This window comes from Macaca nemestrina, chromosome 17, assembly GCF_043159975.1.
Source record: "Macaca nemestrina isolate mMacNem1 chromosome 17, mMacNem.hap1, whole genome shotgun sequence".
In the NCBI taxonomy this organism is placed as follows: domain Eukaryota; kingdom Metazoa; phylum Chordata; class Mammalia; order Primates; family Cercopithecidae; genus Macaca; species Macaca nemestrina.
In genome coordinates, this window is record NC_092141.1 from 58,698,084 (window position 1) to 58,712,200 (window position 14,117).

Sequence of the window (14,117 nt, forward strand, 5' to 3'; positions counted from 1 at the left end):
GGACTGGAAGGGAACAGAGGCAAATAAAAACAATGTAATTTGTTGGGACCACTGATTACGGGTGATCCTTTTTTCTTTTTCATTTAGAATTCTATCCAATATTTCTATTTTGTTATTTGTTTCATAATAATTATTTTAAAATTGGCTTTAAAAATCCCCTCAGGGAGAAGGGGCAACAGGGAGAGAAAGATAAAAGGGAGACCTGGGATTCTCCCAGGAGGCGGTCCTCTGAGTAACAGAAACTCAGAGGTAATGTACGAGACATGGAAATTAGACTGAGTTCCAACTCAGTCTTCTACCTAGGTGGTCCCAGAGGTTGTATCTCTTTGCTTTCTGACTTGGCAGTGATTAATCAGATGGACCAAACAGTTGCCAAGGCAGTACTGATGATAAAGCTAGGATCAAGAATGCTTTTCAGGCTAGGTGCGGTGGTTCACGCCTGTAATCCCAGCACGTTAGGAGGCCAAGGTGGGTGGATCACAAGGTCAAGAGATTGAGACCAGCCTGGTCAACATGGCAAAACCCCATCTCTACTAAAACTACAAAAAAATTAGCCGGGTATGGTGGCATGCACTTGTAGTCCCAGCTACTCAGGAGGCTGAGGCAAGATAATCACTTGAACCTGGGAGACAGAGGTTGCAGTGAGCCAAGATCAAGCTACTGCATTCCAGCCTAGGGGACAGAGCGAGACTCCATCTCAAAAAAAAAAAAAAAAAAAAAAAAAGGAATGCTCTCCAAGTTGGAATCATCTGGAAAAACTGATCATGCTTGCTACTGATGAGGCTGTACAGAAAAGAGCACTAGCAGGCTGGCAAGAGTGTGAACTGGGCAGGCTTCCTGGAGGGGTAGCCTGGCATTGTGTATCCAAACAAAGGATGTGCAAATCCTTAGAGTCAGCAATTCCACTTCTTGGGATTTATCCTAAACCTAAGAAAATGATCAAACCGCCTTTTTCAGGCAGCCGGGAAGATGGCGGACATTCAGACTGAGCGTGCCTACCAAAAGCAGCCTACCATCTTTCAAAACAAGAAGAGGGTCCTGCTGGGAGAAACTGGCAAGAAGCTCCCGTGGTACTACAAGAACATAGGTCTGGGCTTCAAGACACCCAAAGAGGCTATTGAGGGCACCTACATTGACAAGAAATGCCCCTTCACTGGTAATGTCTCCATTGAAGGGCGGATACTCCCTGGTGTGGTGACCAAGATGAAGATGCGGGGGACCACTGTCATCTGCCGAGACTACCTCCACTACATCCGCAAGTACAACCACTTTGAGAAGCGCCACAAGAACATGTCTGTGCACCTGTCCCCCTGCTTCAGGGACGTCCAGATTGGTGACATCATAACAGTGGACACGTGCCGGCCGCTGAGCAAGACAGTGCACTTCAGTGTGCTCAAGGTCACCAAGGCTGCCGGCACCAAGAAGCAGTTCCAGAAGTTCTGAGGTTGGACATCGGCCTGCTCCCCACAATAAAATAAAGTTATTTTCTCATTCCACCCCCTCAAAAAAAAAAAAAAAAGAAAGAAAATGATCAAACCAGTGCATAAAAATATTTACATAACATGTTCATCACAGAGTTTATATTTATCAAAAATTAAGCAGGGCGCAGTGGCTCACGCCTGTGATCCCAACACTTTGGGAGACTGAGGTGGGAGGATCACTTGAAGCCAGGAGTTCAAGACCAGCCTGGGTGGCTGGGCGCGGTGGCTCACGCCTGTAATCCCAGCGCTTTGGGAAGTTGACACAGGTGGATCACGAGGTCAGGAGTTCAAGACCAGTCTGGCCAAGATAGTGAAAAGCCATATCTACTAAAAATACAAAAAGTATCCGGGCACAGTGGCAGGCACCTGTAATCCCAGCTACTCTGGGAGGCTGAGACAGGAGAATCAGTTGAACCTGGGCAGCAGAGGTTGCAGTGAGGTGAGATTGTGCCACTGCACTCCAGCCTGGGTGATAAGAGTATGACTCTGTCCCCCCCCCAAAAAAAAAGACTAGCCTGGACAACATAGTGAGACTGCACCTCTGTAAAAAATTTAAAAATTAGCTGGGCACGCTGGTGTGCATCTGTAGTACCAGCTACAAAGGGATGGAGAGGTAGGAGGATCACTTGAGCCTGGGAGTTTGATTTTGAATTGTTTGAACGGTGGGGGCAGAGGTTGCAGTGAGCCAAGATTGCGCCACTGCACTCCAGCCTGGGTGAGGGAGCAAGACTCTGTCTCAAAAAAAGAAAAAAAAAAAAGGAACTAGAGGCTGAGTGCGGTGGCTCACACCTGTAACCCCAGTAATCCCAGCACTTTGGGAGGCCAAGTGGGGGAGGATTGCTTGAGCTCAGGAGTTCAAAAGCAACCTGGGTCTCATGGCAAAACCCTGTCTTTACAAAAAATTTAAAAATTAGCCGGGTGTGGTGGATCCAGCTACTCAGAAGGCTAAGGTGGGAAGATTGCTTGAGCCCAGGAGGTTGAGGCTGCAGTGAGCCGTGACTGTGCCACTGCACTCCACTCTAGCCTGGGTGACAGAGATGTCAAAAAGAAAGAAAGAGAAAAGAGAAAGAAAGGGAAGGAAGGGGCCGGGCAGGGTGGCTCACGCCTGTAATCCCAGCACTGCAGGAGGCCGAGGCGGGCGGATCACCTGAGGTCAGGAGTTCAAGACTAGCCTGGCCATGGTGAAACCCCATCTCTACTAAAAATACAAAAAATGGCCGGGCGCGGTGGCTCAAGCCTGTAATCCCAGCACTTTGGGAGGCCGAGACGGGCGGATCACGAGGTCAGGAGATCGAGACCATCCTGGCTAACACCGTGAAACCCCGTCTCTACTAAAAATACAAAAAACTAGCCGGGCGAGGTGGCGGGCGCCTGTAGTCCCAGCTACTCCGGAGGCTGAGGCAGGAGAATGGCGTAAACCCGGGAGGCGGAGCTTGCAGTGAGCTGAGATCCGGCCACTGCACTCCAGCCCGGGCTACAGAGCAAGACTCCGTCTCAAAAAAAAAAAAAAAAAAAAAATACAAAAAATTAGCTGGGCATGGTGGTGCGCGCCTGTAATCCCAGCCACTCAGGAAGCTGAGGCAGGAGAATCGCTTGAACCCGGGAGGCAGAGGTTGCAGTGAGTGGAGATTGTGCCATTGCACTGTAGCCTGGGCAACAAAAGTGAAACTCCGTCTCAAAAAAAAAGAAAGAAAGAAAGAAAGAAAAGGAAGGAAGGAAAGAAGGAAGGAGAAAAGAAATGAAACGAAACTGGGAAAACAACATCTTTTGGCATAACCATGCATCAGTACACTATGGAGCCACACTGTAATCCCAACACTGAAAAATTGGATCTAGATATAAATTTACCATGGAAAGACACTCAGTACATATTAGATAAGACAAGAAAGCTCCAAAGCAAGATGTGTATTGTCCCATTTTTGTAAGATTGTGTATCTAAATACATTCATTTGTGTATCAGAAATTCTGCTAAGATACACACCAGAATCTTAACAACAGCTAATCTTTAAATGGTGGGATTACAAACTGAATCAGGCAGTTTAGTCTCAACTATGGTGCGGCAACAACTGGAAAGTCTACTGGTCTACAATGGCAGGGGCTAATTTCTCCCTACCGTTCGTGTCTATTGTGGCTGGCTGCTCTGACCATCTTTTTCACCCTGGGACCTAGGCTGACTAAACAGTCTCCATGTGAACATTGCAGGTCACTGCAACAGCTGATGGACCACCCACCGGCTCTTACAACCAGTGCCAGGCACGTTTCGTGGCCCTTCCAGGTTCAACAAGGTAGGGGTATATAATCCTCCCCAGGCCCTCAGGTGAGGCTCAAGCCAAGGAGGGGTAGCAAATATTTTGGACATAATACAATCTACCACACAGTGATTTCATTCTATTATTTAAAGTTCTTTTCTTTGCAGAAGGGGGTGAGAGGAGAGGTGAGTGGTCTCACGGGCATGATGCCAGCTACTAGGGGCTGGAGAGCTGATGTGGGAGGATCACTTAGCCTAGGAGTTTGAGGCTGCAGTGAGTTGTGATCCTAACATTGCACTCCAGCCTGGGGGACACAGTGAGACCCTCACCCTCCCTGCCCCCAAATTTGAGAGGTCTGGACTTTGCCTAATTTAAGAGGCAGACCACCTGACCTTGACCTACAGCAAGGAGAAAACAATGATGGGACAGAAAGTTCTGGATGCTCAGAAGTGTTATGCCAGGCCTTCTACTTACTGCTTATAGGACTTGAGTTGAGTTAGAGAGCCTCCATGAATGTCCCTATCTAAGATGGAAATGAAAAGGGCTGTCCTGTCGACCTCATACTACTCGGCAGCAGGGAGGGGTGGCTCAGGTGGAAGACTTTCAAATGATCAGTGCTCTACCTGCACGCAGAAGGTTTGGTGCTTCAAGCTGTAACCGCATACCCACATGTACTACACGTCCCCAACTTCATCACCAGAGGGGGTTGTTCACCCCTTTTACTCATGTCCATGTAGGGCAGGTGAAAAGATGACAACCCAGGTCCCACTATGGGGGAGGAGAAGCCCCCGATGGATGAGCCATGGAAGGGCTGGGATATGAAATGAAGGCCCCCCTTCCCACTTTGTCATGAGACACTGGAAATAGCCGTGTCTCCCTTTCCTCCTGCCCCCAGTCTCCTGGGATGGAAGGCAAAAAATGATTGTAATCAGGGTTCCCAAAAGGGAATGGTCACTAGGGTCATCTATGAGCATTGAAAAACTAGATTCCAGGGCTTCAACTCCAGGAGCTTCTGATTCATCTGGTGAAGGAAAGCCTAGACTGAGTCACAGAAGGTGATCTGTGCCACCCCCATTTGGCCCTGGCTCCTACCCAGCTCCTCTGCACAGGCCTCATGAGGTGTCCTGGCAGGGAGGGCCCGGACATCTCAGGTGGCACGAGCCCTGGCAGCTGGGAGAAACCTGAGTGGTCCCAGGTTATCTGATGGTGCACCTGCCTCAGCCCCGTGCTGGCTTCTTGAATGTCAAGATCAGGCGAAGTCTCAGGAAGCAGCTCCCTGAGCAGTACAGGTCACCCCACAGGCTGCCCCAGGGCCAGGCTTTCCAGGACAGCAGGGCCAATGGAGGTGGTAAGAAAAGGGTATTCTCCTGTCCTGCTCCTAGTCCCTCTGAACTAAACATGCTCCTGGCTCCCACGACCTGCCTGCACACCTTGACTGACAAGCCTGGAATTAATCTCTTTACACATCTGTCAACATGGCAGTGAGTGCCTTGAGGGCCAGGACAGGTCTTGTTCCCCCCTGCATGGCCAGTGCAGTCCCTGGCACACCATTTGTGCTTGCTTAATATTTCATGAATAAAGGAGAGGTAGTAACACTTACCAAGTTACCACAGGGTCAAGGAAGGACTGATATTCACACCCACTGGGCACATGGGAAGCGCACGTGCTTACCTGAGAGGTGGGGAGGCCTCATTCTTAGTCACTCAGCTAGAGGCTGAGCTTAGCATGCCTCATTTGGCAGTGGTACTGGATTACTTCTGGCATCATGGTACCCTATGACATAAGGTATGAAACTTATGGAGCCTCTTCCCAGGAAAATGCCCCTCCCCACTCCCTCTGTCTCACACATATAAGATACAACTTCCAGGTTAAGAGTATCACCCCTTCACCAGGCACAATGACTCACATCTGTATCCCAGCACTTTGGGAGGCCAAGGTGGGAGGATCACTTGAGCTCAGGAGTTTGAGACCAGCCTGGGAAACACAGGGAGACCCTATCTCTACAAAAACTTAACAATTGGCCAGGCATAGTGGTGCACACCTGTAGTCTCAGCTACTTGGGAGGCTGAGGTGGGAGGATCGCTTGAACCTGAAAGGTCACAACTACAGTGAGCTGTGGTCATGGCATTCCAGCTTCAGCGAGTGAGGCCCTGTCTCAAAAAAAAAAAAAAAAAAAAGTATCGCCCTTTAAAAACTGAAAAGCTCTTTTTTAATGGAGAAAGGCTAAAATTGTCTATGATTGTATGTAGTTAATGAATTTATTTATTTATTTTAAGACGGAGTCTCACTGTCACAGGCTGGAATGCAGTGGCACAATCTCAGCTCACTGCAACCTCCGCCTCCCAGGTTCAAGCGATTCTCCTGCCTCAGCCTCTCAAGTAGCTGGGACTACAGGTGCGTGCCACCATGCCCGGCTAATTTTTGTATTTTTTGGGGACGGGGGGGTAGACAAGGGGTTTTGCCATGTTGGCTAGGCAGGTCTTGAACTCTTGACCTCTTATGATCCACCTGCCTCGGCCTCACAAAGTGCTGGGATTACAGGCGTGAGTCACTGTGCCTGGCCTGATGTCTACAACTTTTAAATTATTCAGAAAAAAAAAATTATACACACATATTTATCTAAAGATGAAGTAAGTGTGGCCAAAAATTAACAATTGATGAATCTATAGGGTGACCACGAAGTCTGGAAACATTTTATTTTTTGGAGACAGTCTTGCTATGTTGCCTAGGCTGGTCTCAAACTCTTGGGCTCAAGTGATTCTCCCCGTCTTGGCCTCCCAAAGTGCTGCGATTATAGGCATGAGCCACCCCGTCTGGCCTACCATATTTTTCAATAGATTGAAGATGTTCTTGATGGCATTATGAATATTTGCCTATTTCCAGACTTTACGGATACATAATAGACAAAGGATATATAGCCTCCATTGAACTATTCTTTCATCTTTTCTGTAGGTCTGAAATCCTTCAAAATAAAATGTAGTGAGTGGGGAAAGGAATCTCAGCCCTAGGGTAAGCTTCTAGTCCCGAAATCAGTATTCCACACTCTAGGAAAGAGCTCAGACAAAGGAGAGGACCACAGTCAAGGCAGGCTCCAGATGTGTTTATTAGGCTATTGAATAGAACCATGTGACCATTTCTGTAGGTAAAAGGACAAAGGAGAATTACAAACACTTTGGGTCTTTCCCGAATTCTCTCCCCTTTCTCTGGGCAACTCCACCCACCTTCACTCTCAAAGGAAAGGCACAGGGGGAAGGAAGTGGGTTAGGGGACTCAGGAGAGTCTGTGTGGCTCCTACCACCCCAAACTTATTCTGGTTTCCCGAAGATAAGAGGCAAGGCTTGCTCTGATCTTTTCCAGTTCTCAGAGTCCAGCAGGCCACTGTGCTGGACACATCCATGGATCCACCAACATACATCAGTCCTTCTGTGTTCTCTCCTGCATAGTAGAGGCTGGAAGCCTAAGAACTATATTCCTCAGAATTTCCTGCCAGCCAGGATTTGCTTTAAAGTCCACTAATGAGAGGCACTTCTAGAAACCATGATTCCTTTTCCAGCAGTAGCAGACAGTAGGCATGAGTTTTGGAGCATCTTCTGAGCATTTTCCTGTACATCATCTGCTTTTGTGCAGCTGGAAGCTAAGACCATCAGCAGGAGTTTTCTGTGCCTCCTGCACGTTGCTGATTTCTGACAGTTGCTACTGGCTTTCTCCAATTTTCACTTCTCTATCCCTTTCAGTGGTTTTATAAATACTTCATTCCTATAGTAGATCCCTTCCTGCTTATATTAATAATACCTAGAGGGGACATGGTTTTCCTGACTCATCCAGCTGTCGTAGGACCTTACTCCAAAGTAAGGAAGGCTTCTCTTGGGGAGGTAATTTCCTGTAGAAAGATTTCCAAACACTGTCATTATTTAATGCCAAAAAGGTAAACAGAAGCTGATGTGGGTGGTAAGCAATTCCTAGCCATGGAACACATGCTGGCCTGTGAGTCCTGAGATGCTGAATGGGATGCCAGTTCCCGACCAGAAATATCCTCCCATCTACCTCACTGCTGCCATTCCCCTGGGGATGCCAGGGGGCAATGACCACATAGAGCAGAGACGGCACCTGACAATGGAGAAGAGATGTCTGAAGTACCGACCCAGCTCTCAAAACCCACCTGGAGTTACCCTGGAACACAGGAACATTTGGTCATCCTCCTGGCACAGGGGAGGGGGTTCTCTGCTGCCAGGCCTCTTGGAGCTGAGGCAGGAGGGTCAGCAAGAGAGAGTCCAGCACAGCCAGACCCTCCCAGGAACAGCGAAGACCCCTGGAAAACCAAGAGGCCTGAAGGTGACTACTTCATCTTACCAATTTCAAGCCATCCCCCAGCAGGGCCAAGCCCCCAGCACCCGCAGGCCCCTCCTTACCAGTCAGTCCTTCTCACTTCTCCTGGGTCTGTGGAGAGCTGTAGTCAGGGCTCCCTGAGATGCCTCAGCCCCCTCTGCCTGGCACCCCCCAACACACCTGTGATCCAGCTGCAGTAGGCCCTGCTCCAGCAGCTCCTGCACCTCCTTGTTCGCTCCAAACACATCACACAGGGTCAGCTGGGGCTCAAACTGCTGCCAGTGCTGGGGAAGCCAGAGGGTCAGAGGTGGGGGAGCTGGCCTGGCTACTCTGGGCCACGTAGTTGGGGTGTGGAGAGAGGTAGGGGAGGGTCCAGCCCAGCATGGAGATCTCAGCAGCTGACATGCATGAAACCAGAACCAGGCCAATGGGCCAGCAGGGAGGAGGGCACCTTCACTCCTATTCTACTGAGGCTGGAACCCAGCTTCCAGCCAGGCCAGGCCTTCCTCTATTCCTCCTCTCTTCCCTCCCCTCTCAGCCAGCTCCAGCCAGGGCTTTATGGCTCTGACTTTATCCAGAGAAGCTCTGGGTTTGCTTGATCATTATCTACTGTGCTTCCTATGAGAGGTTTCAGTGCTCCTTAAAAACAAGTGGAAACCTTTTATCTATCTATTGCTTCAAAGAGCTCAGAAAATTGAGGCTGAGAGAGGTGAAAGGATTTGTGTCCAAGGTTGCAGTAAAATGTGGGCTGGAACTTGGGTCTCTGCAGCCCTGGTCTCAGGTTCTTAGCTATGCGCCACTGCTCACTGCTTCTGCTCATCAGGCCTCAGCTGGACCCGGGCCCCACTTCTAGCTGCCAATCTCACAGAAATTGGAGGTGTATGTGTGTCGGGGGGTGGAAGGGAGGGGGCACTGATTCTGCAAGACTTAGGAGGGAGTTGTGTGCAAGAATCCCAACTCCTTACCTGGTGAGTGATCCCCACATCAGTGCGTAAACCCAGGGCCAAAACTTCCTCCAGCCTCAAAGAAAAATCATCAAGGAGTCTTAGAGAGGAGGCCTGTGGGCCTCCCATTCTCCAAATTCCTCACTGGGATGCATTTAGAGGTTAACAGGGACCATACAGTATGTGGCAGGGCAGGGGCCAGGGCAAGGCAGGAAATAAAAGATGTACAAATAGAGGTGGTCCTGGGGTGTGGGGACCCTGGGGGAGAGCCCTGTGCCCTTGGATGCTCACAGCTCCAGCCTGCCCAGGGGGACACGCTTCCTGGTGCCATGGCCGAACATCATCACCTCCTTCATCCAGTTGTCAGGCTCCAGTGTCTGGATGCGAGCCTCCCGGGTGTGGCTTCCAGCCCCCTGGGGCATAAATCGCCCATGGGCCCCTGACAACATCAACAAGCATCCCCACATTAATGGCTGTTAATACTATGTGCCTACCAGATTTAAATCATGTGCTCCCTAGAGCAACTGCCTCTAACACACTGGAAATGTAAATTCTTTTTATTTTTTTTTTTTGAGATGGTATCTCACTATGCTGCCCAGGCTGGTCTTGGACCCCTGGGGTCAAGTGATCTTCCCACCTCAGCTTCCCAAGTAGCTCGGATTAGAGGCACGAGACACCAGGCCCTTTTCTCTTTTTTCTTTTTAAATCATCTATCCCAAAATGCCAAGACATATAAATTCTTAGGCTCTCCTCCAGCCCTGTCCAGTTGGAAATTCTGGAGGTGGGGCCCAGCAGCCTGGGTTTTAACAAGCCCTCCAAGAGATTCTCACACACACTAAAGGCTGAGAACCGCAGTGCAAGGTGCGACATTAAGCCCCTTATAATTCATGCTCAACAGTTCTATAGGGAGGTATTATTTTTTTGCCACATTTTACATATGAGAAAATAGAGGCTTGGAGAGGTTAATGTGGCCCAAGATCACACAGCCACGACACTCCTCTCCTGAGTCATTCTTTCTGTAGTTCACAGGACTCACCAGGCCCAATGCCAAGGTACTGACCACACTGCCAGTAAGTCCAATTGTGGGTACTGAGCGCCCCCTGCGGGGAGGGAGGAAATAGTGCAGAGTGAAGAGGGTGGGTCTAGTTTCTGCTTAGGTAAGGGGCCCCAGGTTAGAATGTCCCACCATCTCAGGCCTGAGAGCACCCAGTCAGGATCCTTCTCTTTAGAAGGTCACAATGCCCCGGTCACACTGCAGTCTGCTCATCCTCCACCTCCAGCCACCAGCCCCAGAACTTACATTCCGGGCAAAGTTGGACACCTCATACTGGCGGAAGCCAGCCTCCCGAAGGACAGCCCGGCCCCTCTGGTACATCTCAGCTGCGAGCTCCGGGTCAGGGGCTGGAAGGACACCCTGCTGCACCTGGGCGAAGAGTGCGGTGCCCCGCTCCAGGGACAGCTGGTAGAGGGAGAGGTGGTCGTCACAGTGGTGCAGCAGTTCCTGTAGCTGCCCAAGCCACGGCCCCACCTGCTGGGCCGGCAGCCCCAGCATGAGGTCCACAGACACGCGCCCGGGAAAGAGGCGCCGGGCCTCTGCCAGCGTCCGCAGAGCATCGCAGGCCGAGTGCGTCCGTCCCAGCAGCCGGAGCTCAGTGTTATCTAGGGACTGGGAAAAGAGGGTGGGTGTAAGCTCAGAGAGAGAAAAGAACGCTCCACCCCATTGTAGACACAGAAACAGGGAGAACACAGCATGTGGCAGGCAGCTGGAAGGCAGGAGCTGGAAGGCTGGCACCAAGAGCTGCCCTTCACAGAAGGGTTGCTGTGTGCGAAGCACCTTTATGTAGTGTCTAATTTAATCTTTGTAACCTCCTTTGTAACCCTCCAATATTAGTTCTACTTTACAGATGAGAAAACTGTGGTTCAGAGGTGTTAAGCAACTTGCCCAAGGCCATGTAGATGCAAAGTTTGACCTGGAATTTAGGACCCTCCGACTCCAAAATTAACAGTCTTTATTTACTTTACTTTTCATTTTTAAATAATTCTAGCCTATAGAAAAGTTGAAAGGACATCACACACACAAAAAAAAACCTTCATCTAGATTCACCATTTGTCCAGATTTCTTTCTAAACATACATACATGTGATTATGCTGAATCATAGTTAAGTTATAAACCAGCACTGTCCAAAAGAACTTTCTGCAATGGTGGAAATGTTCAGTATCTGTATTGTCCAATATGAAAGGTAGTAGCCACATGTGGTTATTTAAATTTAAGCGAATTAAACTTAACTTACCACATTTCAAATGCTCAGTAGTCTGTGGCTAGTGGCCACTATATTGAATAGCAGTTATAGATATTATACTCCCTAACCTCTAAATACTTAGGTGTGTATTTCCTAAAGAACAAGGACACTCTCTTACATAACCGCAATCCAATTACAGAGTTCAGGGAATGCAACATTGACACAACACCATTACATAATACACTGTCATATTCAAATTTGGCTAATGGTCCCAATAACATCTACTGTAGTAATTTCCTCCTTCCTCCCCAGTCAGGGGCCACACATTGTATTCAGCTGTCTCTTTTGTCTCCTTTAGATTCTCAGCCTTTGTCTCTCATGACATTGACATTTTTGAAGAATACAGGCCAGTTGTTTAAAATGCATAATTTAATGAATTTAAATACATTATGTATGATTATTATAATTATTATTTAAATGAATTATTTAAAATGAATAATTTCTAGAGATTGGCTGTATAACATTGCTTATAGTTAACAGTGCTGTACATTTAAAAATCTGTTAAGAGGGTAGATCTCATGCTGTCTGTTTTTACCACAATAATTTTGTAAAAGTCTCTTAATTCAGGGTTTCCTGATGTTTCCTCACAATTAGATTCAAGATATGCACTTTGGGGTAAGAATATCTTAGAAGTGATGTGTTTCTCTCGGTATATCCCATCAGAACAAAGCCCACAACCCAGAAGTCCTATGGAAATATCAGAGCTCAACCTGAGAGGACTAAGGTTTCTCCCTACTTAAAAACCTTCAATGGCTACCTATCATTACTAGGACAAAACCCAGACTCCTTAGTAGACATCAAAGGTTTTGGACTTTACCTTGCAGCCTTGTCTCCAGCCTCTCCAGTCACAAGGAATGACTCGCAGCTCCCCCAAAACATGCCAGGCTCTTCCATGTCCTGTGTCGTTTCCCCCACACTCCCTCACCTGGTGAACTCCTCTTCATTCAAACATCATCTCCTCCAGAAAAGTTTCAGTAATTTCATCAGAGTGACCTCCCTTCAGGTTGTACTCCGGAAGCCTTTTATAGAGACTCCCTTTACAGGTGGCATTTACCATGCTGCAATAATCTGGCTACATGTCTGCATCCCCCATGTCTCCAGTCACGTAGCAAATCCTTTTTGACCACCTACAATGTGCCAGGCACTATGGTGGGTGCTTGAAATAGAAAAGCCACACCTGATCCTTTCTCATGAAGTTTGTGCTCTATGACAGCAGCAGACAATTAAGGAGTTACAAAAGTGTCACACTAGGCCCTATTGTGTCCCTGGCACCCAGAATGTGCTCAATCAATGTCTGTCCAATGAATGAATGTGACCAAAGAGGAGATAGCACTGAAGGGCAGGGTGCACTGGGATGGGCCGGGTGCCATGGGTTACCTGGAGGCCTATGGACAACCTGTTGACCCCTGCTGCCCCAAACTCTGCCAGTCTGGAGCCTGGAGTTGAAGTGGGATTAGCCTCCAATGTGACTTCCGAGTCTGCAGGCAGGTGGGCTGTCTGTGCCACAGCCTCCAGGACAGCAGCCACCGTGTGGGGACTGGCTAGACTGGGAGTCCCCCCACCAAAGAACACAGACTCCACCCTGGGGAAAGAGGATGGAGAAATGAGACCTGGGGGAGCCCTCGGGGATGCCTGCACCTATCCCCCACTACTCCTTCAAATAATTCCCAAAACGCTGCCTACAGCCCCCACTACCCACCGTTGCACCCCGCTGAGCCGCAGCAGCGTCTGCGCTTCGGTCACCAGACACTTCTGCATGGCAGCCTCCTCTACGCCGCGAGGGATGTACTTGTTGAAGTTACAGTAACTGCAGCGCTTCTCGCAGTAAGGCCACTGGGGGCAGTGGGTGCAGGTGCACGGTGAGAGCTGCCCTGGCCACTTCCAGGGTTTAGTCGCACACATCCCCAACCCCATCCCCACCCCCATCCCGAGGTCCTTCCACAGTAGCTAGGACATCTAGGCCACACAACTCCCCAAGGCAGTCGCACTGGGGTTATTATATCCACTTCAATGTGAGAAAACTGAGGCTCACTCCTTTGTTACGCTGCCTCTTCCAACCAGCAGACGTCAGGAAGGAACTCAATCCAAGCTCTTTCTGGGATCAAAGAATTTGCATACAATTTTCCTACGGGCCATTTTCCCAGCTACCGAATCAGAACACGGCTCTTAAAAAAATTTGTCTTGCTAAGAGGAAAACTGTTGTGAAATCTGAACCATTTGGTCAGTCACCGAGCTGGTGAGAAGCAGAGACTTCAGGTTTCTGTACCAAGTCATTTCCCTGCCAAGGCACCGGGTCCCATCCCAGACCTCGTACGGGGGCACGGAAACACGGCAGGCGGGTTCATAGAGTGACAAGCCGCCACCTGGGTTTTGGACCGCCACGGTCACGGCCACCAATGCGGCCACACACTGCGGGCTCCGCCCCCGCCCTTACTCACGTGTACGTAAAGCGCCGCGCGCCGGCCCGCAGGCTCAGGACTCGGAGACCCTCCTGCGCCCTCCACGCGGCGGCGCCTCTGGGCCGCTCTGGCTGCTGCCGCCCAGCCGCGGGCCCGGGCTCCGGGGAGCGCCATGGCGCCCAGCGTGGCGCGGGGCACAGACCCGAGTAAGAGACGCGCGCAGGGCTCACTGTGAGTCCGGAGCCGGCGGAAGGAAGAGGGGCTGCGTGACCGCGCGCCGAGAGGGCCCGGGCCCGGGGCTGCGGCGCCACCTGTCGGCGCCCGGGCGCTCACCGCGGCCGCCTGTCGGTTCTTTCCCCAGTCCGCCGAGCGGACTGCCTGCCTTTTGGCACCGTGTGCCCGGACGAGTTCCCGGACC

The 14,117-nt window shown here is 49.9% G+C and overlaps 2 protein-coding genes across 3 annotated transcripts; one reads left to right on the forward strand and one right to left on the reverse strand.

The window, feature by feature from the left end:
• The first annotated feature begins 887 nt into the window (after positions 1-887).
• LOC105472384 (small ribosomal subunit protein uS17-like) lies at positions 888-1,493 on the forward strand. The gene has a single exon (XM_011725563.3). It carries the CDS (start codon positions 970-972, stop codon positions 1,441-1,443), a length of 474 nt encoding a protein of 157 aa, XP_011723865.2. The 5' UTR covers positions 888-969; the 3' UTR covers positions 1,444-1,493.
• Positions 1,494-6,814: 5,321 nt separating this feature from the next.
• LOC105472383 (radical S-adenosyl methionine domain containing 1) lies at positions 6,815-13,909 on the reverse strand. 2 transcript variants are annotated; one of them, XM_011725562.3, is made up of 10 exons: positions 13,739-13,905; positions 13,000-13,133; positions 12,678-12,882; positions 10,301-10,666; positions 10,037-10,100; positions 9,292-9,439; positions 9,022-9,076; positions 8,237-8,340; positions 7,890-8,039; positions 6,815-7,610 (listed from the first exon to the last, which is right to left on the reverse strand). In XM_011725562.3, exons 1-9 carry the CDS (start codon positions 13,871-13,873, stop codon positions 7,922-7,924), a joined length of 1,329 nt encoding a protein of 442 aa, XP_011723864.2. In that variant the 5' UTR covers positions 13,874-13,905; the 3' UTR covers positions 6,815-7,610; positions 7,890-7,921. The 2 variants fall into 2 exon arrangements, with proteins under 2 accessions (XP_011723864.2, XP_070939069.1); XM_071082968.1 differs by lacking the exon at positions 6,815-7,610 and having other exon boundaries at positions 7,914-8,039; positions 8,140-8,340; positions 13,739-13,909.
• Between the last annotated feature and the right edge of the window lie 208 nt (positions 13,910-14,117).

Coding starts and splice junctions, on each gene's coding strand:
- LOC105472384 (XM_011725563.3), top strand. CDS start 970: ATGGCGGACATTCAGACTGAGCGTGCCTACCAAAAGCAGCCTACCATC.
- LOC105472383 (XM_011725562.3), bottom strand. CDS start 13,873: ATGGCGCTCCCCGGAGCCCGGGCCCGCGGCTGGGCGGCAGCAGCCAGA. Junction 10,101..10,300: donor TGTCCAACTTTGCCCGGAAT/GTAAGTTCTGGG, acceptor CCCTCCCCGCAG/GGGGCGCTCAGTACCCACAA. Junction 8,040..8,236: donor CTACTGCAGCTGGATCACAG/GTGTGTTGGGGG, acceptor TTGGTTTTCCAG/GGGTCTTCGCTGTTCCTGGG.